Genomic DNA, 27,845 nt, shown 5'->3' on the forward strand with positions numbered 1-27,845 from the left:
CTTCAGGAGTGATAAAGGCCAAAACAATAAACAAAACCCCAACTACCGAACGAAACCCAAGTCTAACTGAACTACCAAAGAACACAGAAACAACAAAACCTATACCTAACTCCCTATCCAAATCAGTGGACACAATAATAATTGTGTAAGTATAACAAAACAAAACGGCAACCACTCCCTACGCACCAGATACATACACAAACACACATACAAGCCAAAGCGTAAAGTCCGAGGGGCGCGCGAAGTCGTAAACCAAAAACCGGGCGAAAGATCGAAAACCAGAAATCAAACAAAACCAGGGCAGAAGTACAGAGAAGGACAAAGCGAGAAATCGTAATCCGAGAAACCAAAACCGTCATACACAATAATCATTCAAATAAGCAAACCAAAACACAATCCAAAATATGAGCAGAGCTCTCGAGGGAACTTTCTGTCCGGCTTTTCACTTCTGCCGGACGGAAGTGACGGCCGGCTTGCGGGGAAAGGTGGGCGGGGTCCAAACGGGGAGGCGGAGCAAGGGCCGAGCCAAGTGGTCCTGGTGGAGGGGGCGGAGCGAACAGCAGCAGGACGTAACACCCCCCCCCCACAAGTGTGAACCTCATAGGTTCCACAAAACACAGTTAATTAGAAACAGGGTATATTACCCCAGTATATACAAAAAGGTCATACGCGTGAGAGGGCGTCAGCCACCAAGTTACTAGTACCTTTCTTATGGACAATCTGTAGGTTGAATGCCTGTACAATGAGGGACCAGCGCATTAGTCGTTGGTTGGAATTACACATTTTGTTCAAAAACACAAGGGGGTTGTGATCAGTAAAAACGGTCACAGGTTGGGGACTATCACCTACGTACACTTCGAAGTGCTGCAAAGCGAGTAACATCGCGAGGGCTTCCTTCTCTATCGTGCTGTATCCCAACTGGTGCTTAACGAATTTCTTTGACCAATATGAAATCGGATGGTCTAAACCCGCGGCGTCCTCTTGTAGAAGGACAGCGCCGGCTCCAGTACCGCTGGCGTCTACCTCCAATTTAAAAGGCTTTCCAAAGTCAGGGGCAGCTAACACGGGGGAACTAGTAAGCAGGGATTTTACCGAGTCGAAAGCAGATTGGCATTCAGCAGACCAATTCACTTGGGCGTCCTTACGGAGTAAATTGGTTAGGGGTGAAACGACATCCGAAAAATTTCGGCAGAAACAGCGGTAATAACCCGCCATCCCCAGGAAGCGGCGAAGGTCTTTCTTTGTCTTTGGTATGGGGAACGACGTAATTGCTTGGACTTTGGCGTCCACAGGCTTGACTGTTCCGTGTCCCACCAGTTTACCCAAGTAAGTGACAGTGCCCTGTCCGAATTCACACTTCTCGAGGTTTAACACTAACGAAGCCTCCTTTAATCTAGTAAAGACTAGGTCTAACACCGTCATATGGTGTTCCCACGAGTCAGAGTAGACAACCACATCATCTAAGTAAGCTTCACAATGTCTAACACCGCCGAGTACTATATTCATTAGTCGCTGAAATGTGGCTGGGGCATTACGTAATCCGAAGGACATAACCGTGTATTGTAGGAAGGTGTCTGGGGTAGCGAAGGCGGAGATCTCCGAAGCACGAGGGGTTAATGGTACCTGCCAATATCCTTTCAGGAGGTCGAGCTTGGTTACGAACCGAGCGGACCCAATGCGGTCCACACAATCTTCCATTCTAGGAAGCGGAAAGGCGTCGGGTTTGGTTACCGCGTTGACTTTCCTATAGTCGGTGCAGAAACGAGACGTACCATCGGGTTTTGGGACAAGCAAACAGGGTGAACTCCAGGGACTGGAACTAGGAACGGCAAGACCCGTTTCCAGCAGGTAATCAGTCTCCTTTTTTAATAGCTCCCGCTTATGAGGACTAACGCGATAGGGGTGCTGTTTAATGGGGATATGATCTCCAACATCAATGTCATGTTCTAACACAGGGGTCTGCGAAGGGGTGTCGGAGAATAGCGACGGAAACTTGCGCACTAGGGCCTGGATATCCGATTGGGCGGCTCTGGGTAAGTGAGCAAGCCTTTTCTCGAGGACTTTAAGGGCTTCTGAATTTGGTAGGCGAGCGCATGGTAAACAATTTCTCCCGAGGTGCAGCTCATCGAGTTCGGGCGAGTACTCGCGCACCGGCACAGTAACCACAGCAGAGGGGAGCAAAACAGAAGCGGACGAAGGAACGGGGTCAGCACGATCAACGTAAGGTTTTAGCATATTGATATGACACAGGCGAGTTTTCCGCTTGCGGTTTGGGGTCTCAATGATATAATTTGTGGGACTTACTTTTTCCTGTATACTATAAGGACCTGAAAACCGGGCTTGAAGAGACGAGCCAGGCAAGGGCAAAAGGACTAACACGCGATCTCCCTCTTGGAAAGACCGTTCTCTAGCGGTCTTATCGAAACGAGTTTTCATCACCTCCTGTGACGAACCTAACGATCGCTTGGCCAAGTCCCTGGCTGCACCAAGGCGCTCACGCAGAGACTTAACATAGCCTAACACATTCCTAGTCTGAGGAGGTGGATTCGGGGACAACCACTGCTCTTGCAGTACCTTCAAGGGACCACGTAGCGTATGCCCAAAAACAAGCTCAGCTGGACTGAATCCAGTGGATTCCTGTACTGTATCCCGAATTGCGAATAAAAGCAAAGGTACTCCCTCATCCCAATCTTTTCCTGCCTCTGAACAGTAAGTTCGCAACATTGTCTTAAACGTTTGGTGAAAACGCTCGAGGGCACCCTGGGACTCCGGGTGATAAGCACTGGAGACCTGATGTCTAATTTTCAATTCCCGTAATACCTGGGAAAACAACCGGGAAGTAAAGTTTGACCCTTGGTCGGACTGTACATATCTCGGTAAACCAAATGTGGTACAAAATTTTATTAGCGCTTTCACCACCCCTTTTGTTTTTAAGCTCCGCATGGGTATTGCTTCGGGGTAACGGGTGGTGGCACACATTAGGGTAAAGAGATAACTATTCCCTGAACGAGTTTTGGGTAATGGACCCACACAATCAATAAAGACATGTTCGAAGGGTTCCCCAATCGCTGGGACTGGGCGCAGGGGAGCGGGGGGAATAATTTGGTTCGGCTTTCCGACTATTTGGCAGGCATGGCACGAACGACAGTATCTTTTTATGTCTGAATTTATTCCTGGCCAATAGAAGCACTTGGTTATGCGGGCGAGCGTCTTCCTAATTCCAAGGTGACCTGAACACGGGTGATCGTGAGCTAAGGCTAATACTTGAGGTCGAAGGGGACATGGAACAACCACCTGAAATACCGTAGCCCATTCCTTGGGAGACTGAGGAGGTGTCCACTTCCTCATTAGCACACTGTGATCCAAGAAGTAAGCTACTGCGTGGTCTGCTAAGTCTGCTTTCTCCACGGCCGAATCAAAGCACTCCTTCAGGGAGGGGTCAGCTTCCTGAGCGGAGATTAACTCTCCCCGTGTACATATGCTACCAGTGGCTTGGGGTGGAACAAGTTCTTCTAGTTCAGGTTCTGGACCAGAGCACGGGGGCAAAATGGTGATCTCCTGATCAGCCATAAAGGTGTCAGCTAGCTCAATGTCTGCAAATTTTCGAGCCTGGGACCGAGTGAGAACACAAGTGGGGAATACAGCAGGATAGTCAACATCCAAATTGTCGGAGCAGCACCCTGGCTCTGACGCTACCTCAGGTAGTGGAACTACCTTACCTCCCGCTATGTCGTTCCCCAAAATGAATGTAACACCCGAAACAGGAAGACGAGGTCGAACAGCCACTTTAACAACACCACAGAAATCATTGGTTTTCAAATACACTTGGTGCAGAGGCACTCTCACAGTTCCTAACTCAATCCCTTGCACAAGAACATCATAACCAGTGTACGTCGAGTCAGTAAAGGGTAACACATCGTCTAGTATAAAGGACTGAGCAGCTCCAGTGTCACGCAAAATGGTTACAGGGGTATTTACATCGGCATCATCGAACGAAACAAAACCAGAAAACACAAATGGTTGGAAGGCAGGTTCAACAGAGTGGGCTGGCGGCGAGACATCAATAACACAATCAGCAACATTTACCTTCCTAACAGCCGAACGGGTATTCTTGCGCCGAAGCGCAGGACAAACGGATATCAGATGACCAACTTCATGGCAATAGAAACATTCCCTGGTTTCTACGCGTGAGGTAGAAACAGCCGTCTCAGGGGTCGGCACCGATCTAGGGTGGAGTTTACGAGGCATAGGAGTAGGAACAAACACGGTTCGATGGGTCAGTATGAATTCATCAGCGAGGGTGGCGGCTTCCGCAAGAGACGTCACCTTTTGCTCATTCAAGTATATAACCACACGATCAGGTACACAGTTTTTAAATTCCTCTAACAAAAGCAGCTCTTTAAGATGATCAAAGTCAGTCACACCACTAGCGGTACACCATTTATCAAAGAGGAGTGACTTCTCCCGAGCGAATTCCACGTGAGTTTGCTGGGCGGATTTACAAAGTTTCCGAAAGTTCTGCCGGTATGCTTCGGGCACTAACTCATAAGCCCTTAAAACAGTGGCCTTCACCACATCATAATCTAGACTCTGTTCTAATCCAAGAGCCGAACATACCTCCTGAGCTTTCCCTACGAGTTTGCATTGAAGCAAAAGCGACCAAAGGTGCCTGGGCCAATTCAAAGTGGTCGCGATGCGCTCGAAGATAGGGAAATATGCATCCACTTCATTTTCTCTAAATATGGGCACGAGTCCAATATGGCGACTCACGTCAAATCCAATGTTCTCCTTTTCAGGAGTTCGAGTTAAACCCAGCGGAGATTGAGGATTAGGACGCACGTTCTCGTCCGGCGAACCTACACCGGCACGAGCGGTGGAGCGAGCAGTTTCAAGGGGCGAGCTTACCTTCCGCGGCGGAGGAACAGGCTGCAGCTGGCCTACCCTCGCCCTTTGCACGGCAGCGTCCCGCTCTGCTTCCATCTCCAAAGCCCTAATTCGTAAGATTTGGGCTTGGCAGTCCTGCTTCTTAATCTCCAATTCGGTTTCTCTCAGCCGAATTGTGAGGAGGATCTCCTCCTTAGACGAGCCGAGATTCTTGGGATCCATGCGAGACCCTGGCACCGGGCCTCCGGCTTCCGCCGTCGTAGGCGACCGGGCTGGGCTAGGTGCAACACCCGAGAGATCTCCAGGCTCTGGCAGGATTCCTTGCATAACCAACTCGTCGTGCAGGACCTGCTTAATCACCTGCTTCGAGGCACCGACAGGGATCACCACGTTGAAGAATCCCGCTATGGCTACCAGGTCAGACTTCCTGCAAGCCTCAAATTGTTCCGCTGTGGGGTTCAGCGTAAACTCAAGCAGGTCGAACGTAGCCATACTAAACCTAGTTACACAAACTATCCCTACCACAGATAAACCGCCAAGCAAACCCGAAAAACACACAGCAACCGAGTGACAACACAGAGGGATGATGCAAAACAGTGAAATCCCAGACAATGGGATCCCGGACGAGCCCCCAATTCTGTTACGACCCTGTCTAGGGGTTAGGGTGTAACAGAGGAAGGGAATGGGGAACACAGGGTGTGGTGTACAAGGGAACACACGTGGACAAAGGGGATATTTTTATAGTTTTTTTTATATTTTATTCACGCAAGACAGACACATAACAGCAAACCTGGTGCAAGAGCTTCAGGAGTGATAAAGGCCAAAACAATAAACAAAACCCCAACTACCGAACGAAACCCAAGTCTAACTGAACTACCAAAGAACACAGAAACAACAAAACCTATACCTAACTCCCTATCCAAATCAGTGGACACAATAATAATTGTGTAAGTATAACAAAACAAAACGGCAACCACTCCCTACGCACCAGATACATACACAAACACACATACAAGCCAAAGCGTAAAGTCCGAGGGGCGCGCGAAGTCGTAAACCAAAAACCGGGCGAAAGATCGAAAACCAGAAATCAAACAAAACCAGGGCAGAAGTACAGAGAAGGACAAAGCGAGAAATCGTAATCCGAGAAACCAAAACCGTCATACACAATAATCATTCAAATAAGCAAACCAAAACACAATCCAAAATATGAGCAGAGCTCTCGAGGGAACTTTCTGTCCGGCTTTTCACTTCTGCCGGACGGAAGTGACGGCCGGCTTGCGGGGAAAGGTGGGCGGGGTCCAAACGGGGAGGCGGAGCAAGGGCCGAGCCAAGTGGTCCTGGTGGAGGGGGCGGAGCGAACAGCAGCAGGACGTAACAGACCTCCTCAGGGACAGGGGCCATGGGAGTTGGAGGCACAAGGGGCGGCACATCAGCTGCTGGCACAGGATCCACGGGGAACTGAGCAGGAACCCCGGGGGATGAAGCAGGAACCATGGGGGATGAAGCAGGAACAGCCGGCGCAGGAACCACGGGGGGCACTGTGGGAACAGCCATCACGGGAACCTCGGGCAACGCAGTAACCTCGGGGGAGTCTCTCACCGCTGACTCCCCCATCATTCGCCAGAACAAGCCCTGTAGGGTAAAAATACCGCTTGGCCATGATGAAACTGCAGGCAGGGGAACTGTGGGTGCTGGTGCTTTTGCAGATACTGCTGACACTGGAATCACAGGGGGTGCTGTGGGAACTGGAATCACGGGAGGCGCTGCAAGGGATCGTACCTTGTCCGCAGGCGTTTCCCCTTTAAGAAGCCTGGGGACCCGTGGAATGGTGTCCATAACAGACCTAGCCCCTTTATGGGCCAAGCGCGTTCCCACTAAGGTGCAGGCTGCCAGTCCTGGCAGTCTGGCAGCAGCTATATGGATGACGGGCGAGACGGCGGTGGTGTCCGGCTTAAACACCGCCGGATTAAGAATCGGGAGGGGATTTTTCTGATTCCGTGGAGGCAAGGTAGCGGAGACCGCGACGGCTCCCTGGAAGACCTCTGGCGCATCCTCCCGTCGTCGGTACTTCCGAGTTTACCCACTGAGTTATGGATGGTGATTTTGTTTCCTTCCAGTTTACAGTTATCATTTTCTTGCCAATCCGTAATAGTATCCTTAAGATGTATCTTTGGTCTATATTATATGCTTCTCTAGGTATTGCATCCCTGATGAATATCAGTGGATCTAAAGGGATATTAATTTTTAGATTTTTTAAAATTTCTTCTTTAATTCTCATCCAAAATCCTTGGATTATTGGGTAATCCCAAAAGATGTGTGTGTGATCTCTATGGCTGCAACAACTAATCGATTAAAATCGATTGTTAAAATAGTTGCCAACTAATTTAATAATCGATTAGTTGGGTCTACGTTATTATACACATAAGTACAGTGGCAACCTCCTAATTTGGGAGCAGTAAGCTAACCAAAGCCGCGGTGGCAGTAAAGTACCTTAAGATGGATGCCGACCGCCATAAAAGAAAAAAGTAAATGCACATAAACGCCATTTACGCACCTTTTAAATTTACAAAACAGCTTTTACTCACCTTTTTTAAGATCACTAATGTTAATGATATAGTTACCCACCGTTTTTACTGCTGTGCATATAGTTTACCCACCTTAAATTTCTTGTTACCACTACACCACTGCTTCATTTCTTCACGATAGAAATTTATAGTAATATCAAATGTTGTAGTACTCAAGACCAGTTTTTGAAGGTCTCGATCTTGTCTTTGAATCAGCCGTATTTGTACTCGTTCTGTCATGGACTCGGGATTTTATTTCGAGACCATAACTCTGAGAATATTCTTATTAATGAGCCGTTTACTGTCGGATTGGATAACTAATAACTGCAACCAATGGCGTTACTGCCGGCCGCGTTACCCGCCCCGTCCCTTCACACACGCACATGTGTTTAAATGAACGCAGGGGAAGTCGTGGTTGTCAACACAATCAGCTATTATGGGGCTAGAAATGCGGCTACATATACCACAACGTGTTTACCCTACCATTCTATTAGGTGGGCGCCCTAAGTTAATTTTATTTAATTTCATTTTCTATATAGCTCCAGATCGCAACAGAAGTCATTTAAGGCTACCTTTCCGATAGAACAGGTTTATATCTTGTCCTTTTATTAAACAAACTAAATAGCCTTATGTTATTTATCTTATTTACAGTTCATCACTGTAGTATGCTGAAACAACCGGACACGTTTTAAAACAAAATTTACCGCCTGCCGTTCACGGGTTTTTCGTCACCAATCGTCTTATTTGCGTTGCTCAGTAATTTTTAGCGTAAGATGCGGAAAAGGCTTTTTCTTCGCAATAAATGTTTACTTTATTTGTCCGTAATAAATGCAGACAGACTCGCTGGCGTGCTCTCTCCCCCTGTCATATACTGTACAGTATGTGTATCAACATTAAATAACATTAGACAATTATTTAATATTCTTAGTAGCAGCAGCGGTAGTCTGTGCTTTTACATTAAAAAACTGGAGTACTGAATACATTATCTAAAGCACCATGCTGGTTGCACTTTATAAAACAAGATTTTGTGTATTTCATTACGTTGATTCAGCTGCTACAAATTAATGTTTTTTTTGTATACTCTTAATGTAGCATACATTTGTTTGTGACTTGCTGGAAACAACTTTTGTACAAAGACAGACTGGGTTATTAAAAATTGCTGGAAATCAAATTGTTTTTTTGTCCCCCCCATCCGATTAATCGAAAAAGTAATTGACAGATTAATCGATTATCAAAATAATTGTTAGTTGTAGCCCTAGTGATCTCCTATTTTCCCACATTTTCTCCAGCATAGTTCCACATGTGGTTCTTTAAAATAATTACCTGACATTACCTGAGGACCCTGTCATTACCAGATGAAGCCATGCATTAGATAAACATTGCTTATAATATTCTCTTTTATTGAAGGCATATACCTTAAATTCTTCATTTCCTATGATTTACTGCCACATTTAAGCTCTGTACTTATGTAGCCAGGTACTAAGTATTGAATATTGAGTACTTGGATCCGACTCCACCCTGTCTACTTTACACGCAGCCTGTCTCTTTCCACTTTTGGGTTGACTCCTGTCTTGAATAGTGGGATAAAACTAGGAGTGTTATGCACTTGTTTCTATAAAGGTCTCCAATCTATTTCTTTCCATTTTGGTCATCTTATCCATATAGATGGATCTGCATTGTTTCTTTTGCCTACAAATAAATCTATGGGCCATAACCTTACAAGGTTCTCAATTGTCAATATCCTACCCATTGTTCAGCAGCTGGATATATTGTAATGGAGCTAACCAGATATCACTGGGAGGGCTGAGGCAATTGAAATTCCAGGGACAGGATTTAGAGCTTAATGCCTCTGAAACAGAGGACAGGGCTGTGGCATGGCCTGGGCAAAACAGGCACTCGCAGACCACATGTTGGTATAGGGCCACAGCTAGTTGATAGTGACCACAGGACAAGCAGTACAGTCAGTCACCTTTATTAAGGCACACAGCAGCTATGGGACCACATGGCACCCACTAGTGACCACTGCTCTTCTCATCACCACTTGACAGCTGGTGCTTGGAATCTGCCCATTGTGGTCACCAGCTTCACTTCCCCACTGGACACCACAGCCTTGTGGCGGAAGGAGTCCTTGCGTACAGCAGCCCTACCTGAAATGCAGAGTGGGAGGAGTCAGACATGCACAGCTATTCTGGAGAGAAGCCAGGCTGGAGCTCACCTTTCCTGAAGCACCTCTGCTCACAGCTATCAGTGGCTGAAGGGGCACACACAGCTGTGCTACAGTGGAAGAACACCTGCAGAGACCACAGCATGGTCTGCATTATTCCAGATTTACACACAGGCCAACAGCCTTCACTTGCTGCTCCAGTACCTGCCCCTGCAGATGATGCTTGGAGGCTGGGTCCACAAATGCAAACATCTGCACAATGAACCGCTTGTAGTAGGTCGGGAAGGGAAGCCCAGATGAGCCGTCCACAGGAACCAAGGTGGTCAGGTACTTGTCACCTGGGTTGGGGCACCTGCATGCACAGCCATTGTTAGGTAGGATACCACCAAGGCCAATACCCAAGTTCCCCAGCTTGCCAGTTACCCAGCTTCCAGGAGGCTCCACTGAGGCAGGCTCAGAGGGTCAGGGGTAGGTGTTGCCCAGCAGCTGTCCAGAAGCAGCACAAGGTTGGGGTCTGTCCTACTCAGGAGGCGAACCTCCACATACACAGGCTGCCGCAGCCACTTGGTAACAGGGTAGTCGCTGTCCTGGTAGTAGGAGGTATATGCAGCAGCTCCTGCAGATACCAGCAAGGGAATGTCATCCACATACCTACTGGTACAGTAGCAGGTGACCATCCAGCTGTACCATACCTTCATCACACCCCTTAGTGTAACACTGCCCATTTGCCAGCCTCAGCTCTACCCGGAGGGGTCCTGGAACAACCAGGGGAAATGGCATATCTGCTGCGATAGGTTGGTACTCAGCCACCAGGGAGACAACCTCAGTGCCCCAGTACCTGCACTGGAAGAGCAGCCTGCCAGGCAACACCAGGCCATCAGATACAGACAGGTCAAGTAGGGCTACAGAGCCAAAGACTCCACTCACTCATAGAGGGAGTCCCTTGTGATGGAACCCAGGGGCCCTACGCCAACTTCATACGAGGAGGACATCCTGTTCTCATACACTACATAGTCACCATCCACCTAGGATGAGAACCACAGGTAAGCCAAATCCCCACAACATCCTGCTTGTGATGATGCAACAACCCACCTTCACCACAGTGCCACAGGCAGTCACTGGGAAGGCGAATATGGCAAAGGCATCTGTAGTGGCAACAGGGCTGCAAGGGGCAGCTTTTCCTCCCAGCATGGAAATACTGGTCACATCCAGCTGGGGCACAGTGGAGTCCTTGGCCACCACAACCACAAACTGACCATCACTGGTGCACTGCATGGTCACTGGGGGAGAAGCATGGCTATTCAATATCCACATGTTCAGTCAGGAGAATAACACTGGAAAGTATCACAGCCTCACCTGCATTCCCATAGTAACACTGCTGGCCATCAAAACAGCAGTTTATGGCTGCACAAGCATCCTTGCTAATGGCAGGACCTCCACAGGGAACTTTCTCATACACCTGGCATTTATCATAAGCAGCACCCTTAACGGCCAGCTGCTGGGCAAAAGACACGGTAAAAACAACCAGCAGGACGCTAGCCTGAGCCCAAAGCCACCAAACTGCCTCCATGATGAGAATAAACAAGGTAATGAGCAGTAAGCTGAATCACTTCATTAAATACCACCTTGCCCCCATTTCCGTTTAAGTTCAGTAATCGGTTTAATAGGTAAACCGCACGAGGTTGCCCGGAACCGACTTGGATCCGACTCCACCGATTTCCACCGATGTTTTAATAGGTTCCACCCTGTCTACTTAACACGCGATGTAAATGGCTTAAGAAAACGGGTTTTAATGCAGATCACATGTTTTTTTCGCGACAGTGTCGGCGCTATTTGTGATTATAGCGTTAAGTGTTTCCTCCGTTCTCACTAATGTTCAGTAATCGGTTTAATACCTAAATCGCAGGAAGTTGCTCAGAATTGTATTTGAACCGAATATCTAAGATGTGACTTGTTAAAACAACACAAGGAAACGGAATCAAAATTATATTGTCATAATCAGGCTGCTGAATATAAATTCACAATATACTAAAAAAAATATTTATCTCCCCTTGCTCAATTCATATAAAATTGCATTGAAATTCCAAAAAAATCCTCGTCGTCCGATACAGAAAATGGCTGGACGTAAAATGCAATCATTAACATTATTACAATAGGTCTAACTTTGAATATTGATGCATATTATTTATTCCACCTTCATCAAGAGAATATGTGACGAATATAGCCTACTACAATGGGCGTAGTTAGGTCCGATCGCTACAGCCCCGACTATTTTATAGCCCCGATGCCAATCTTCCTTCAAAAACAAAAAGGTCAAGCCCCAGGTAAACTTACCCCCTGATCTTTTTCAATAACTATAGAAACTCCGCTGACTGCTTTTATTATTATTATTATTAGTAGTAGTAGTAGTAGTAGTAGTAGTAGTAGTAGTAGTAAATAATAATAATAAATATATTATTTAAGAATCGTGAGAGAATATTAAGATCTTAATTCTGAGTGGGGGAAAAAAATCGTGGTTAATATTTTACCCAGAATCGTGCAGGTGCTCTGTATGCAATAGTATTGCAGTAAAAGTCATTATTTAGCCCGGAAATACAGGCAAGCGAAAGTAAAAGTTTCAACAACTTAAAACACCCAAGTAAAGTACAAATCCGGAGAAAAACCTACTTGGTAAAGTATTAAAACTTCGTTACGTTACATATCTGCCAAATCAGCAAACTCTGGCGCTACCTGTAAATGAACCTGACAGCATTATCTGGAGATGACATGCTTCTTTCCACCACCAGGGGTCAATAGAGATGCGATAAAACCTGTTTATGAATAGCAGAATAAGAGGACAACGTGGTACCGGGGGAATTCCGCTGGGATGCTCAGTTTGCAGTGGAACATGGAATATGCAACGGAATTTTTGCACTTTCTATACTACTATAGGTTACTGTGACCCTGTGCCCGGTGTAGATTAATAGGTATTACAGCTTCAATCTTGTGAATTCTGCTGACACTTTTTGTGAATCATTAAGCAACCTATGATTACATTTAGTTATTCCACGGCTATTTAGCAAATATTTTCTTCTTGGGCCAGAGATGTCATGTGCATGTTGATTATGTTTGGTTGTGTCCCAGATCTGAGCTGCACCCATCGTAGGATGTGGATTTAATAGCCTTTGTAGTCATGGCACGGCAGGTCAAAAGGTGCTGATCCACTGGCAGCTCCGTGACTGAAGGGGTTTATTAAAATAACAGAACACACTGGGAAAGGCACGACTGTTCTGACAAAACATCCTACTTTATCAAAACATCCTACCGTAGTGCTAATCGATAGCCCTAACCCTAACTCTTACCCTAACCCTAACCATAACCCCCCAAAACCCCCTAAAACCCTTACCTTAACCCTAACCCTAAAATCTAACCCTAATCCCAAGACGGAGGAACTGCACAAAGGCGGCTCGACAGCACGTCTCGGTAGGTAGGATGTTTTGTCAGAACACGGACCACAAGGGGTCAAAATGCCAACAGGGAGAACAAGAACTAACTACGACTGGGACATCGAACAACAGTCCTGGGGGGCTGGAGCCCTGTGTAGCTTAGTTCTTTCCCTGTTCCACCACAAATGATTCAGCTCAAGAGCTGTTTTGTAATTAGCACAAGAAGTTGAATCAGGTGTGTTAAATAAGAAACTCAAAAATGTGCAGGGCTCCAGCCCTCCAGGGGGGTACGTCGCTTAAATTATCCGAGATTAGTTACCTCATCTTGGATGAGTTAATGCCGGCGAAACTCATCCGGGATAAGTCGGCTTTTCAAATGCAGCCGTGTGGTAGATTAGTCTAGCTGGATCCATTCATCCGAGATGACTGTGCGCGCCCGCGCTGCCTGAAAAGTCTAGAAACCTTGATCGGCAAGTCTCTCATTGGCTTCCACAAAATGTCAAAAAAGGGGCACAATTTTTCACACAATCCAAGCAGGACCTTATATTAGAGGGGTATGATGAATTTAAAGATTTAATATGCACTAAAGGAAACACATCAAAAGCGGCCCAAACCAGAAAAGACGGCAGGCAAAAAGTGTCCGACAAATTAAATGTTTAAGTAGCTTTTAGTTATTGTATTTATCACTTGAATGTAGTATTACGTTTCCAATGTTTCATAATTTTCCATAATTACAGATGAAATACAAGCACAATCATGCAGGACATGGGAACAAGTTAAAGTGAAGTACAAACACGACATCTCATTCATATATATGTGTGTGTGTGCGTGTGTGTGTGTGAGTGAAGGCAGACAAAACTTTGGAAATTCTGAGTAATGAGAATATTAGTGTGATTTTTAAATTCTTTATAGTACTGTAATTTTATTGCATATACATTACCTGCAATGGCATAAAACTCGTCTTTAATTGCCTGCACTCGCAGGTGTCCGGGAAAAACAATTGCTAATTGCCTGGCAAACTGTACTCTTTGATATATTTCCCGCATCGCCTACAGTATAAAAAAAGTGCCGTTTGCAAAATATCTCAAGGCAATGCACATTGTCTGTGTGGCTGTGAGCCCGATTTCGCCTAGTTGGACTTCTACCACACAGAGCTAATAAATCTTTAACATATCTTTCTAAAAGAATATCATCCGGCAACAATAAAGGATCTTGCCGACCGAACAAAACCCTCTCGATGTGAAATTCCCTTCTTATTTGTGCACCGATTGCAATTGGTCGCTCATCCACGAAGGGCGAGGCCATGACTGAATGGATTTCCATGCACGGACACTGATTAAGCGTCTGAGCTAACCCTTGTTTACGTAGAACAAACCTGCCCCGAGCAGGTTTGAGGATTTGGATGTGCTGCTATGACAAGTTTTGAAAATCCGACAGATCCAGGATCATGCCAAATCGTCAACAATTACATCCGGCTAAACGAGTAATCCACGTACGAAAAACACCCCCCTGCTCTGTATGTTTACAACTTGACCAAAACATTGGACTCAAACAGAAGACATTACGATCGCCGGCTGACATTGGGCTTATACCCAGGGTTAAGGTTAGGGATGACGTTAGTATTAGGAGTAGCGTTCCTTATGGGGTTTGCTATGAAAGTTAGAGCTACGGTTGAGTGGGTTAGGATACACATTAGGCTTCAGGATACAGCTGGCATCAGTTCAGGCCAAGTCTAGTGGTTGTATCAAATCTGATGCATATCCTAACCCACTCACTGTGAAGACTTAGTATGAGGAAAGGTAATGATGAAAATGTACAGCAAATGGAACAAAATAAAACTGGATTTGTTTGCATTACTGATTGCCGCTTCCCTAACAAACCTTTGCCAGAACCAATGTTTTTTGCATATGAATTTTCCCTTTGGCTCTGATAGCCTGCAGTCAGCCCTGTTAGACTGATTTGAGCATTTAGTTTAAACCTCGCTTCTCTCTGCACTTGGGTCCCCAAACTGTTCATTACAAGGCGTACTTTCATTGTCAGACTTCTAGAGCCATTTGCCAATAGATTTAAAATCATGCAGTGGCAATTAAGCAATGTTTTGATATGCCTGCTGAGTGCATGTGATATGAATCACTAAGGTGTGTAGTTACACCCTCTTGTCATCTGCACAACTTTCCTGAAAACATGGAAATACCACAATTAAGTTACCACCACACTACAGTGTGAGAAAGCTGGGTAGCCTCAAGTCTTGAAGTAGAAACAGTCCATTACAGCCAGGACCTTGTCCATCCTGAAAACTCTTGCTACAATTGTAACAAAAACAGTTGCTGTAACTTCAATGATTCCTATATGCAGAGATGTAATTTCTCAGAATTGTCTCCATGGGACCCCAGGTGACCACCTACCCTTGACTTATGGTAGTCATGCCACTGTATGTAATCACCAGAGAGACGAGACCAGACTTCCCATTCAAGACACAATGCTTCTTGTTATGTTACTAGGGGTGGCACATTGGGATGAGGCATTGTGGTGTCTGATACAGCAGACAGGAACAAGCCCCAGTGTAACAGCATGGTGGAATGAGCAGCTGGCCAAATGTGCCCCAGGACAGCCCCCCTGAAGCAGATGGGGGGGGGATTGTTTAGGTTCCCGATTGTCAATATCCTACCCATTGTTCAGCAGTTGGATATATTGTAATGGAGCTAACCAGATATCACTGGGAGGGCTGAGGCAATTGAAATTCCAGGGACCGGATTTAGAGCTTAATGCCTCTGAAGCAGAGGACAGGGCTGTGGCAAGACAGGCACTCGCAGACCACATGTTGGTATAGGGCCACAGCCAGTTGATAGTGACCACAGGACAAGCAATACAGTCAGTCACCTTTATTAAGGCACACAGCAGCTATGGGACCACATGGCACCCACTAGTGACCACTGCTCTTCTCATCACCACTTGACAGCTGGTGCTTGGAATCTGCCCATTGTGGTCACCAGCTTCACTTCCCCACTGGACACCACAGCCTTGTGGTGGTGGGAGTCCTTGCGTACAGCAGCCCTACCTGAAATGCAAAGTGGGAGGAGTCAGACATGCACAGCTATTCTGGAGAGAAGCCAGGCTGGAGCTCACCTTTCCTGAAGCACCTCTGCTCACAGCTATCAGTGGCTGAAGGGGCACACACAGCTGTGCTACAGTGGAAGAACACCTGCAGAGACCACAGCATGGTCTGCATTATTCCAGATTTACACACAGGCCAACAGCCTTCACTTGCTGCTCCAGTACCTGCCCCTGCAGATGATGCTTGGAGGCTGGGTCCACAAATGCAAACATCTGCACAATGAACCGCTTGTAGTAGGTCGGGAAGGGAAGCCCAGATGAGCCGTCCACAGGAACCAAGGTGGTCAGGTACTTGTCACCTGGGTTGGGGCACCTGCATGCACAGCCATTGTTAGGTAGGATACCACCAAGGCCAATAAGAAAGTTCCCCAGCTTGCCAGTTACCCAGCTTCCAGGAGGCTCCACTGAGGCAGGCTCAGAGGGTCAGGGGTAGGTGTTGCCCAGCAGCTGTCCAGAAGCAGCACAAGGTTGGGGTCTGTCCTACTCAGGAGGCGAACCTCCACATACACAGGCTGCCGCAGCCACTTGGTAACAGGGTAGTCGCTGTCCTGGTAGTAGGAGGTATATGCAGCAGCTCCTGCAGATACCAGCAAGGGAATGTCATCCACATACCTACTGGTACAGTAGCAGGTGACCATCCAGCTGTACCATACCTTCATCACACCCTTTAGTGTAACACTGCCCATTTGCCAGCCTCAGCTCTACCCGGAGGGGCCCTGGAACAGCCAGGGGAAATGGCATATCTGCTGCGATAGGTTGGTACTCAGCCACCAGGGAGACAACCTCAGTGCCCCAGTACCTGCACTGGAAGAGCAGCCTGCCAGGCAACACCAGGCCATCAGATACAGGTCAAGTAGGGCTACAGAGCCAAAGACTCCACTCACTCATAGAGGGAGTCCCTTGTGATGGAACCCAGGGGCCCTACGCCAACTTCATACGAGGAGGACATCCTGTTCTCATACACTACATAGTCACCATCCACCTAGGATGAGAACCACAGGTAAGCCAAATCCCCACAACATCCTGCTTGTGTGGATGCAACAACCCACCTTCACCACAGTGCCACAGGCAGTCACTGGGAAGGTGAATATGGCAAAGGCATCTGTAGTGGCAACAGGGCTGCAAGGGGCAGCTTTTCCTCCCAGCATGGAAATACTGGTCACATCCAGCTGGGGCACAGTGGAATCCTTGGCCACCACAACCACAAACTGACCATCACTGGTGCACTGCATGGTCACTGGGGGGAGAAGCATGGCTATTTCAATATCCACACGTTCAGCCAGGACGATCACACACTGGAAAGCATCACAGCCTCACCTGCATTCCCATAGTAACACTGCTGACCATCAAAACAGCAGTTTATGGCTGCACAAGCATCCTTGCTAATGGCAGGACCTCCACAGGGAACTTTCTCATACACCTGGCATTTATCATAAGCAGCACCCTTAACGGCCAGCTGCTGGGCAAAAGACACGGTAAAAACAACCAGCAGGACGCTAGCCTGAGCCCAAAGCCACCAAACTGCCTCCATGATGAGAATGAACAAGGTAATGAGCGGTAAGCTGAATCACTTCTTTAAATACCACCTTGCCCCCATTTCCGTTTAAGTTCAGTAATCGGTTTAATAGGTAAACCGCACGAGGTTGCCCGGAACCGACTTGGATCCGACTCCACCGATTTCCACCGATGTTTTAATAGATTCCACCCTGTCTACTTAACACGCGATATAAATGGCTTAAGAAAACGGGTTTTAATGCAGATCACATGTTTTTTTCGCGACAGTGTCGGCGCTGTTTGTGATTATAGCGTTAAGTGTTTCCTCCGCCCTCGTCAAAGTTAGGTAATCGGTTATCGGACGGCAATTTTGATATAGTAACGGATATATCGAGTTTCTCTGCATATTTTTTATTCCAGTTTCATTAAGAGAATACGTGACGAATATACTACCATGGGCGTATAGTTAGGTCCGATCGCTACAGCCCCGACTATTTTAGCCCCGATGCCAATCTTCCTTCAAATACAAAAAGGTCAAGCCCCAGGTAAATTTACCCCCCTGATCTTTTCAATAACTAGAAACTCCCCTGATTACTACTATTATTATTACTGCTCAAAATTCGTGAGTGAATATTGAGATCTTGATTCTTAGTGAAAATAAAATCGTGCTTCATATTTTACCCAGAATCGTGCAGGTGCTCTGCATGCAATAGTATTGGAGTAAAAAGTAGGTAGCCTATTTGCCCCAGAAATATAGGCAAGCGAAATTTATTTTCAAAAAAAAAAAAACTTAAAATACCCCAGTAAAGTACAAATCCGGAGAAAAACCTACTTGGTAAAGTATTAATATTTCGTTACGTTACATATCTGCCAAATCAGCAAACTGCAGGGCGCTACCAGTAAATGAACCTGACAGCATTATCTGGAGATGACATGCTTCTTTCCACCACCAGGGGTCAATAGAGATGCAGTAAGGCCTGTTTATGAGCAGCCGTATAAGGGAATTCCGCTGGGACACAGGCGGAGGGGAGGAGGGAGCAGCAGCCACGGCAGGTGAAGGCGCAGCCGCCGCCGGTCAAGGTGTAGGCGAGCGACGAGGCAGAGCTGGGGGTCCCGCAGGCGGCCGACGAGGCACCACAGGCGGGACCGCAGGTAGCCGACGAGGCACCAGAGGCGGAACCAGAGGCGACCGCCGAGCTGGAGCCATTGGCCCCGCAGGTGACCACCTAGCTGGAGCCAGGGGGCAGGGAGGGCGGGACACGACCCCGGCGCAGGTGTCCCCTTCCTTTCCAGGAGACTAAGAGGCGGGGACCCGGCCGGGAATTATCACGCTAGGGTGATGGTGGAGGAATCGCTGGGGAAGTCACTGGGGCTGGCAGGGAGATGCCCGAGGGGTCCCACTCGAGCTCCTCCAACTCCACTATGGAGGGAGGAGCGGTGGTCCGGCAGTCAGGGACCTCCTCAGGGACAGGGGCCTTGGGAGTTGGAGGCACAAGGGGCGGCACATCAGCCGCTGGCACAGGATCCACGGGGAACTGAGCAGGAACCCCGGGGGATGAAGCAGGAACCATGGAGGATGAAGCAGGAACAGCCGGCGCAGGGACCACGGGGGGCACTGTGGGAACAGCCATCACGGGAACCTCAGGCAACGCAGTAAACTCGGGGGAGTCTCTCACCGCTGACTCCCCCATCACTCGCCAGAACAAGCCCTGTAAGGTAAAAAACCGCTTGGCCAGGATGAAACTGCAGGCAGGGAAACTGTGGGTGCTGATGCTGTTGCAGATACTGCTGGCACTGGAATCACAGGGGGTGCTGTGGGAACTTCCCCACTGGAATCACGGGAGGCGCTGCAAGGGATCGTACCTTGTCCGCAGGCGTTTCCCCTTTAAGAAGCTTGGGGACCCGCGGAATGGTGTCCATAACAGACCTGGCCCCTTTATGGGCCAAGCGCGTTCCCACTAAGGTGCAGGATGCCAGTCCTGGCAGTCTGGCAGCAGCTATATGGATGACGGGCGTTCGTTGGGGCGAGACGGCGGTGGTGTCTGGCTTAAACACCGCCGGATTAAGAATCGGGAGGGGATTTTTCTGATTCCGTGGAGGCAAGGTAGCGGAGACCGCGACGGCTCCCTGGAAGACCTCTGGCGCATCCTCCCATCGTCGGTACTTCCGAGTTTACCCACTGAGTTATGGATGGTGATTTTGTTTCCTTCCAGTTTACAGTTATCATTTTCTTGCCAATTCGTAAAAGTATCCTTAAGATGTATCTTTGGTCTATATTATATGCTTCTCCAGGTATTGCATCCCTGATGAATATCAGTGGATCTAAAGGGATATGAATTTTTAGATTTTTTAAAATTTCTTCTTTAATTCTCATCCAAAATCCTTGGATTATTGGGTAATCCCAAAAGATGTGTGTGAGATCTCCTATTTTCCCACATTTTCTCCAGCATAGTTCCACATGTGGTTCTTTAACATAAGAATTCCCTGACATGAATTATCTGAGGACCCTGTCATTACCAGATGAAGGCATGCATTAGATAAACATTGCTAATATTGTCTTTTATTGAAGGCATGTACCTTAAATTCTTCATTTTTAAAATCTGCATTTCCTATGATTTACTGCCGCGTTTAAGCTCTGTACTTATGTAGCCAGGTACTAAGTATTGAATATTGAGTACTTGGATCCGACTCCACCGATTCCACCCCGTCTACTTTACACGCATCCTGTCTCTTTCCACTTTTGGGTTGACTCCTGTCTTGAATAGTGGGATAAAACTAGGAGTGTTATGCACTTGTTTCTATAAAGGTCTTCAATCTATTTCTTTCTGTTTTGGTCATCTTATCCATATAGAATGATCTGCATTGTTTCTTTCGCCTACAAATAAATCTATGGGCCATAACCTTACAAACCTCAAAAGTTCTTAATCTTCAGTCTGAGCTTTTGATTTCCCGGTTTATCGATTATTGCCTTTGCTCCTTTCTGGATTTCTTTAGATTGCTGCTTCCCTAACAAACCTTTGCCAGAACCAACGTTTTTTGCATCTGGATTTTCCCTTTGGCTCTGATGTCCTGCTGTCGACCCTGCTAGTTATTTACTCAGATTTGAGCTTCTCAAACCTTGCTTCTCTCTGTACTCGGGTCCCCAAACTATTCATTACAAGGCATACTTTGTGATTGTCAGACTTAAGAGCCATTTGGCAATAGATTTAGATCAATCATGCAGTGAGGATTAGTGTTTTGTACACTGATATGTGCCATGAATCACTAAGGTGTGTAGTTTCACATCCATACATTACACCCTCTTATTGCCATCTGTACAACTTTCCTGAAAGCACTGCAATACAGTTTAGTTACCACTAGACTACAGTGCAGAAAAGCTAGGTAGCCTTAAGTTTTAAAGGAATAGCCCATTACAGCCAAGACAGGGGGTCAACCTTATCCATCCTGAAATCTGTTGATACAAGTGCAACCAAGACAGTTGCTGTAACTTGGATTCCTATATGCGTAGATGTAATTTCTCAGAATTGTCTCCATAGGACCCCAGGTGACCACCTACCCTTGACTTATGGTAGTCATGCCACTGTATGTAATCACCGAAGAGACGAGACCAGACTTCCCATACAAGACACAATGCTTCTTGTTATATTACTAGGGGTGGCACATTGGGATGAGGCATTGTGGTGTCTGATACAGCAGACAGGAACAAGCCCCAGTGTAACAGCATGGTGGAATGAGCAGCTGGCCAAATGTGCCCCAGGACAGCCCTCCTGAAGCAGATGGGGGGGGATTGTTTAGGTTCCCGATTGTCAATATCCTACCCATTGTTCAGCAGTTGGATATATTGTAATGGAGCTAACCAGATATCACTGGGAGGGCTGAGGCAATTGAAATTCCAGGGACAGGATTTAGAGCTTAATGCCCCTGAAGCAGAGGACAGGGCTGCGGCATGGCCTGGGCAAGACAGGCACTTGCAGACCACATGTTGGTATAGGGCCACAGCCCGTTGATAGTGACCACAGGACAAGCAGTACAGTCAGTTACCTTTATTAAGGCACACAGCAGCTATGGGACCACATGGCACCCACTACTCTTCTCGTCACCACTTGACAGCTGGTGCTTGGAATCTGCCCATTGTGGTCACCAGCTTCACTTCCCCACTGGACACCACAGCCTTGTGGCGGAAGGAGTCCTTGCGTACAGCAGCCCTACCTGAAATGCAGAGTGGGAGGAGTCAGACATGCACAGCTATTCTGGAGAGAAGCCAGGCTGGAGCTCACCTTTCCTGAAGCACCTCTGCTCACAGCTATCAGTGGCTGAAGGGGCACACACAGCTGTGCTACAGTGGAAGAACACCTGCAGAGACCACAGCATGGTCTGCATTATTCCAGATTTACACACAGGCCAACAGCCTTCACTTGCTGCTCCAGTACCTGCCCCTGCAGATGATGCTTGGAGGCTGGGTCCACAAATGCAAACATCTGCACAATGAACCGCTTGTAGTAGGTCGGGAAGGGAAGCCCAGATGAGCCGTCCACAGGAACCAAGGTGGTCAGGTACTTGTCACCTGGGTTGGGGCACCTGCATGCACAGCCATTGTTAGGTAGGATACCACCAAGGCCAATACCCAAGTTCCCCAGCTTGCCAGTTACCCAGCTTCCAGGAGGATCCACTGAGGCAGGCTCAGAGGGTCAGGGGTAGGTGTTGCCCAGCAGCTGTCCAGAAGCAGCACAAGGTTGGGGTCTGTCCTACTCAGGAGGCGAACCTCCACATACACAGGCTGCCGCAGCCACTTGGTAACAGGGTAGTCGCTGTCCTGGTAGTAGGAGGTATATGCAGCAGCTCCTGCAGATACCAGCAAGGGAATGTCATCCACATACCTACTGGTACAGTAGCAGGTGACCATCCAGCTGTACCATACCTTCATCACACCCTTTAGTGTAACACTGCCCATTTGCCAGCCTCAGCTCTACCCGGAGGGGCCCTGGAACAGCCAGGGGAAATGGCATATCTGCTGCGATAGGTTGGTACTCAGCCACCAGGGAGACAACCTCAGTGCCCCAGTACCTGCACTGGAAGAGCAGCCTGCCAGGCAACACCAGGCCATCAGATACAGACACAGGTCAAGTAGGGCTACAGAGCCAAAGACTCCACTCACTCATAGAGAGAGTCCCTTGTGATGGAACCCAGGGGCCCCACACCAACTTCATACAAGGAGGACATCCTGTTCTCATACACTACATAGTCACCATCCACCTAGGATGAGAACCACAGGTAAGCCAAATCCCCACCTCCACACAACATCCTGCTTGTAATGATGCAACAACCCACCTTCACCACAGTGCCACAGGCAGTCACTGGGAAGGTGAATATGGCAAAGGCATCTGTAGTGGCAACAGGGCTGCAAGGGGCAGCTTTTCCTCCCAGCATGGAAATACTGGTCACATCCAGCTGGGGCACAGTGGAATCCTTGGCCACCACAACCACAAACTGACCATCACTGGTGCACTGCATGGTCACTGGGGGAGAAGCATGGCTATTCAATATCCACATGCCAGGAGAATAACACTGGAAAGCATCACAGCCTCACCTGCATTCCCATAGTAACACTGCTGGCCATCAAAACAGCAGTTTATGGCTGCACAAGCATCCTTGCTAATGGCAGGACCTCCACAGGGAACTTTCTCATACACCTGGCATTTATCATAAGCAGCACCCTTAACGGCCAGCTGCTGGGCAAAAGACACGGTAAAAACAACCAGCAGGACGCTAGCCTGAGCCCAAAGCCACCAAACTGCCTCCATGATGAGAATGAACAAGGTAATGAGCAGTAAGCTGAATCACTTCTTTAAATACCACCTTGCCCCCATTTCCGTTTAAGTTCAGTAATCGGTTTAATAGGTAAATCGCACGAGGTTGCCCGGAACCGACTTGGATCCGACTCCACCGATTTCCACCGCTGTTTTATAGATTCCACTCTATCTACTTAACACGCGATGTAAATGGCTTAAGAAAATGGGTTTTAATGCAGATCACAGGTATTTCGCGCTACAAAGCGTCGGCGCTACTTGTGATTATAGCGTTAAGTGTTTCCTCCGTCCTCGCTTAAGTTCAGTAAGCTGGATATATTGTAAAAGATCTAATACGAAACCGCAGGTAATTGATCAGAAGCGGCTTTGATCCCAAATAAGCGATTTATTTGAACCGAATATCTAAGATGTGACTTCTTAATACAATACAAGGAGTCGGAATCAAAATTATATTGTCATAATCAGGCTGCTGAATATATAAATTCTCAATAGGCTATACTAATATATATTTATCTCCCCTTGCTCAATTCACCGTACAGTATATGGAAATGCCAAATTTACAAATACAAAAGTAATTCTGTAATATAAAATATTATGTGAACCTGCAGAAAAATAAATCGGATTCACGTAAGTTCACATCAAGTCATTTGGATGCTTCTATAATCAGCTATGGCCAACTAGCAATATCTTACAGTATCAACAATACTGTAGCCTATGTAGAGTGGAAAATATAGGGGAGACTGGAGAGCGTCGCAACACTTTCTGCATTTCCTTCTATTTCTCAGAGAATGTTTGAATTGGAAAGACAACATTTTAATACAATTTAATACCGTGTCGGTTCCGAGCAACCTCGTGCGATTTACCTATTAACCCGATTACTGAACTTAAACGGAAATGGGGGCAAGGTGGTATTTAAAGAAGTGATTCAGCTTATCGCTCATTACCTTGTTCATTCTCATCATGGAGGCAGTTTGGTGGCTTTGGGCTCAGGCTAGCGTCCTGCTGGTTGTTTTTACCGTGTCTTTTGCCCAGCAGCTGGCCGTTAAGGGTGCTGCTTATGATAAATGCCAGGTGTATGAGAAAGTTCCCTGTGGAGGTCCTGCCATTAGCAAGGATGCTTGTGCAGCCATAAACTGCTGTTTTGATGGCCAGCAGTGTTACTATGGGAATGCAGGTGAGGCTGTGATGCTTTCCAGTGTTATTCTCCTGGCATGTGGATATTGAATAGCCATGCTTCTCCCCCAGTGACCATGCAGTGCACCAGTGATGGTCAGTTTGTGGTTGTGGTGGCCAAGGATTCCACTGTGCCCCAGCTGGATGTGACCAGTATTTCCATGCTGGGAGGAAAAGCTGCCCCTTGCAGCCCTGTTGCCACTACAGATGCCTTTGCCATATTCACCTTCCCAGTGACTGCCTGTGGCACTGTGGTGAAGGTGGGTTGTTGCATCATCACAAGCAGGATGTTGTGTGGAGGTGGGGATTTGGCTTACCTGTGGTTCTCATCCTAGGTGGATGGTGACTATGTAGTGTATGAGAACAGGATGTCCTCCTTGTATGAAGTTGGTGTGGGGCCCCTGGGTTCCATCACAAGGGACTCTCTCTATGAGTGAGTGGAGTCTTTGGCTCTGTAGCCCTACTTGACCTGTGTCTGTATCTGATGGCCTGGTGTTGCCTGGCAGGCTGCTCTTCCAGTGCAGGTACTGGGGCACTGAGGTTGTCTCCCTGGTGGCTGAGTACCAACCTATCGCAGCAGATATGCCATTTCCCCTGGTTGTTCCAGGACCCCTCCGGGTAGAGCTGAGGCTGGCAAATGGGCAGTGTTACACTAAGGGGTGTGATGAAGGTATGGTACAGCTGGATGGTCACCTGCTACTGTGACAGTAGGTATGTGGATGACATTCCCTTGCTGGTATCTGCAGGAGCTGCTGCATATACCTCCTACTACCAGGACAGCGACTACCCTGTTACCAAGTGGCTGCGGCAGCCTGTGTATGTAGAGGTTCGCCTCCTGAGTAGGACAGACCCCAACCTTGTGCTGCTTCTGGACAGCTGCTGGGCAACACCTACCCCTGACCCTCTGAGCCTGCCTCAGTGGATCCTCCTGGAAGCTGGGTAACTGGCAAGCTGGGGAACTTGGGTATTGGCCTTGGTGGTATCCTACCTAACAATGGCTGTGCATGCAGGTGCCCCAACCCAGGTGACAAGTACCTGACCACCTTGGTTCCTGTGGACGGCTCATCTGGGCTTCCCTTCCCGACCTACTACAAGCGGTTCATTGTGCAGATGTTTGCATTTGTGGACCCAGCCTCCAAGCATCATCTGCAGGGGCAGGTACTGGAGCAGCAAGTGAAGGCTGTTGGCCTGTGTGTAAATCTGGAATAATGCAGACCATGCTGTGGTCTCTGCAGGTGTTCTTCCACTGTAGCACAGCTGTGTGTGCCCCTTCAGCCACTGATAGCTGTGAGCAGAGGTGCTTCAGGAAAGGTGAGCTCCAGCCTGGCTTCTCTCCAGAATAGCTGTGCATGTCTGACTCCTCCCACTCTGCATTTCAGGTAGGGCTGCTGTACGCAAGGACTCCTTCCGCCACAAGGCTGTGGTGTCCAGTGGGGAAGTGAAGCTGGTGACCACAATGGGCAGATTCCAAGCACCAGCTGTCAAGTGGTGACGAGAAGAGTAGTGGGTGCCATGTGGTCCCATAGCTGCTGTGTGCCTTAATAAAGGTAACTGACTGTACTGCTTGTCCTGTGGTCACTATCAACGGGCTGTGGCCCTATACCAACATGTGGTCTGCAAGTGCCTGTCTTGCCCAGGCCATGCTGCAGCCCTGTCCTCTGCTTCAGGGGCATTAAGCTCTAAATCCTGTCCCTGGAATTTCAATTGCCTCAGCCCTCCCAGTGATATCTGGTTAGCTCCATTACAATATATCCAACTGCTGAACAATGGGTAGGATATTGACAATCGGGAACCTAAACAATCCCCCCCCATCTGCTTCAGGAGGGCTGTCCTGGGGCACATTTGGCCAGCTGCTCATTCCACCATGCTGTTACACTGGGGCTTGTTCCTGTCTGCTGTATCAGACACCACAATGCCTCATCCCAATGTGCCACCCCTAGTAATATAACAAGAAGCATTGTGTCTTGTATGGGAAGTCTGGTCTCGTCTCTTCGGTGATTACATACAGTGGCATGACTACCATAAGTCAAGGGTAGGTGGTCACCTGGGGTCCTATGGAGACAATTCTGAGAAATTACATCTACGCATATAGGAATCCAAGTTACAGCAACTGTCTTGGTTGCACTTGTATCAACAGATTTCAGGATGGATAAGGTTGACCCCCTGTCTTGGCTGTAATGGGCTATTCCTTTAAAACTTAAGGCTACCTAGCTTTTCTGCACTGTAGTCTAGTGGTAACTAAACTGTATTGCAGTGCTTTCAGGAAAGTTGTACAGATGGCAATAAGAGGGTGTAATGTATGGATGTGAAACTACACACCTTAGTGATTCATGGCACATATCAGTGTACAAAACACTAATCCTCACTGCATGATTGATCTAAATCTATTGCCAAATGGCTCTTAAGTCTGACAATCACAAAGTATGCCTTGTAATGAATAGTTTGGGGACCCGAGTACAGAGAGAAGCAAGGTTTGAGAAGCTCAAATCTGAGTAAATAACTAGCAGGGTCGACAGCAGGACATCAGAGCCAAAGGGAAAATCCAGATGCAAAAAACGTTGGTTCTGGCAAAGGTTTGTTAGGGAAGCAGCAGTCTAAAGAAATCCAGAAAGGAGCAAAGGCAATAATCGATAAACCGGGAAATCAAAAGCTCAGACTGAAGATTAAGAACTTTTGAGGTTTGTAAGGTTATGGCCCATAGATTTATTTGTAGGCGAAAGAAACAATGCAGATCATTCTATATGGATAAGATGACCAAAACAGAAAGAAATAGATTGAAGACCTTTATAGAAACAAGTGCATAACACTCCTAGTTTTATCCCACTATTCAAGACAGGAGTCAACCCAAAAGTGGAAAGAGACAGGATGCGTGTAAAGTAGACGGGGTGGAATCGGTGGAGTCGGATCCAAGTACTCAATATTCAATACTTAGTACCTGGCTACATAAGTACAGAGCTTAAACGCGGCAGTAAATCATAGGAAATGCAGATTTTAAAAATGAAGAATTTAAGGTACATGCCTTCAATAAAAGACAATATTAGCAATGTTTATCTAATGCATGCCTTCATCTGGTAATGACAGGGTCCTCAGATAATTCATGTCAGGGAATTCTTATGTTAAAGAACCACATGTGGAACTATGCTGGAGAAAATGTGGGAAAATAGGAGATCTCACACACATCTTTTGGGATTACCCAATAATCCAAGGATTTTGGATGAGA

The 27,845-nt window shown here is 47.4% G+C and overlaps 4 protein-coding genes and 1 long non-coding RNA gene across 7 annotated transcripts; 2 read left to right on the forward strand and 3 right to left on the reverse strand.

Annotated features, from left to right (window-relative positions):
* Positions 1-531: 531 nt before the first annotated feature.
* On the forward strand, positions 532-2,683 carry LOC140581981 (uncharacterized). Of its 3 annotated transcripts, none has more exons than XR_011985035.1 (4): positions 532-1,464; positions 1,567-1,848; positions 1,956-2,220; positions 2,325-2,683. It is a non-coding gene; the product is annotated as an uncharacterized lncRNA (long non-coding RNA). The 3 variants fall into 3 exon arrangements; XR_011985034.1 differs by having other exon boundaries at positions 540-1,848; positions 1,956-2,033; positions 2,122-2,220; XR_011985033.1 differs by having other exon boundaries at positions 540-1,848.
* Positions 2,684-9,404: 6,721 nt separating this feature from the next.
* On the reverse strand, positions 9,405-11,209 carry LOC140581948 (zona pellucida sperm-binding protein 4-like). Its single transcript, XM_072705888.1, has 8 exons — positions 10,969-11,209; positions 10,705-10,892; positions 10,540-10,637; positions 10,305-10,468; positions 10,036-10,228; positions 9,817-9,964; positions 9,664-9,739; positions 9,405-9,595 (listed from the first exon to the last, which is right to left on the reverse strand). Exons 1-8 carry the CDS (start codon positions 11,180-11,182, stop codon positions 9,483-9,485), a joined length of 1,194 nt encoding a protein of 397 aa, XP_072561989.1. The 5' UTR covers positions 11,183-11,209; the 3' UTR covers positions 9,405-9,482.
* A 4,695-nt stretch (positions 11,210-15,904) lies between these two features.
* Positions 15,905-17,750, reverse strand: LOC140581932 (zona pellucida sperm-binding protein 4-like). Its single transcript, XM_072705819.1, has 8 exons — positions 17,469-17,750; positions 17,201-17,388; positions 17,036-17,133; positions 16,805-16,968; positions 16,536-16,728; positions 16,317-16,464; positions 16,164-16,239; positions 15,905-16,095 (listed from the first exon to the last, which is right to left on the reverse strand). The coding sequence occupies exons 1-8, from the start codon at positions 17,680-17,682 to the stop codon at positions 15,983-15,985; spliced, it is 1,194 nt and encodes a 397-aa protein (XP_072561920.1). The 5' UTR covers positions 17,683-17,750; the 3' UTR covers positions 15,905-15,982.
* Positions 17,751-21,673: 3,923 nt separating this feature from the next.
* On the reverse strand, positions 21,674-23,479 carry LOC140581910 (zona pellucida sperm-binding protein 4-like). The gene is made up of 8 exons (XM_072705755.1): positions 23,233-23,479; positions 22,974-23,161; positions 22,801-22,898; positions 22,564-22,727; positions 22,295-22,487; positions 22,076-22,223; positions 21,923-21,998; positions 21,674-21,854 (listed from the first exon to the last, which is right to left on the reverse strand). Exons 1-8 carry the CDS (start codon positions 23,444-23,446, stop codon positions 21,742-21,744), a joined length of 1,194 nt encoding a protein of 397 aa, XP_072561856.1. The 5' UTR covers positions 23,447-23,479; the 3' UTR covers positions 21,674-21,741.
* Positions 23,480-24,369: 890 nt separating this feature from the next.
* Positions 24,370-26,185, forward strand: LOC140581909 (zona pellucida sperm-binding protein 4-like). The gene is made up of 8 exons (XM_072705754.1): positions 24,370-24,626; positions 24,698-24,885; positions 24,961-25,058; positions 25,132-25,295; positions 25,372-25,564; positions 25,636-25,783; positions 25,861-25,936; positions 26,005-26,185. Exons 1-8 carry the CDS (start codon positions 24,413-24,415, stop codon positions 26,115-26,117), a joined length of 1,194 nt encoding a protein of 397 aa, XP_072561855.1. The 5' UTR covers positions 24,370-24,412; the 3' UTR covers positions 26,118-26,185.
* The last annotated feature ends 1,660 nt before the right edge of the window (positions 26,186-27,845 follow it).

This window comes from Paramormyrops kingsleyae, chromosome 23 (genome assembly GCF_048594095.1).
Source record: "Paramormyrops kingsleyae isolate MSU_618 chromosome 23, PKINGS_0.4, whole genome shotgun sequence".
NCBI lineage: Eukaryota > Metazoa > Chordata > Actinopteri > Osteoglossiformes > Mormyridae > Paramormyrops > Paramormyrops kingsleyae.

Excerpts from the sequence above, each read along its gene's own strand:
- LOC140581948 (XM_072705888.1), bottom strand. The coding sequence starts at position 11,182 with ATGGAGGCAGTTTGGTGGCTTTGGGCTCAGGCTAGCGTCCTGCTGGTT. Across the intron at positions 9,740-9,816 it reads AGCATCATCTGCAGGGGCAG|GTGTTCTTCCACTGTAGCAC; the intron begins GTACTGGAGCAG and ends TGGTCTCTGCAG. Across the intron at positions 9,596-9,663 it reads GCAGAGGTGCTTCAGGAAAG|GTAGGGCTGCTGTACGCAAG; the intron begins GTGAGCTCCAGC and ends TCTGCATTTCAG.
- LOC140581932 (XM_072705819.1), bottom strand. The coding sequence starts at position 17,682 with ATGGAGGCAGTTTGGTGGCTTTGGGCTCAGGCTAGCGTCCTGCTGGTT. Across the intron at positions 16,969-17,035 it reads ACAAGGGACTCCCTCTATGA|GCTGCTCTTCCAGTGCAGGT; the intron begins GTGAGTGGAGTC and ends GTTGCCTGGCAG. Across the intron at positions 16,729-16,804 it reads CACTAAAGGGTGTGATGAAG|GAGCTGCTGCATATACCTCC; the intron begins GTATGGTACAGC and ends TGGTATCTGCAG.
- LOC140581910 (XM_072705755.1), bottom strand. The coding sequence starts at position 23,446 with ATGGAGGCAGTTTGGTGGCTTTGGGCTCAGGCTAGCGTCCTGCTGGTT. Across the intron at positions 22,728-22,800 it reads ACAAGGGACTCTCTCTATGA|GCTGCTCTTCCAGTGCAGGT; the intron begins GTGAGTGGAGTC and ends GTTGCCTGGCAG. Across the intron at positions 21,855-21,922 it reads GCAGAGGTGCTTCAGGAAAG|GTAGGGCTGCTGTACGCAAG; the intron begins GTGAGCTCCAGC and ends TCTGCATTTCAG.
- LOC140581909 (XM_072705754.1), top strand. The coding sequence starts at position 24,413 with ATGGAGGCAGTTTGGTGGCTTTGGGCTCAGGCTAGCGTCCTGCTGGTT. Across the intron at positions 24,627-24,697 it reads GTGTTACTATGGGAATGCAG|TGACCATGCAGTGCACCAGT; the intron begins GTGAGGCTGTGA and ends CTTCTCCCCCAG. Across the intron at positions 25,059-25,131 it reads ACAAGGGACTCTCTCTATGA|GCTGCTCTTCCAGTGCAGGT; the intron begins GTGAGTGGAGTC and ends GTTGCCTGGCAG.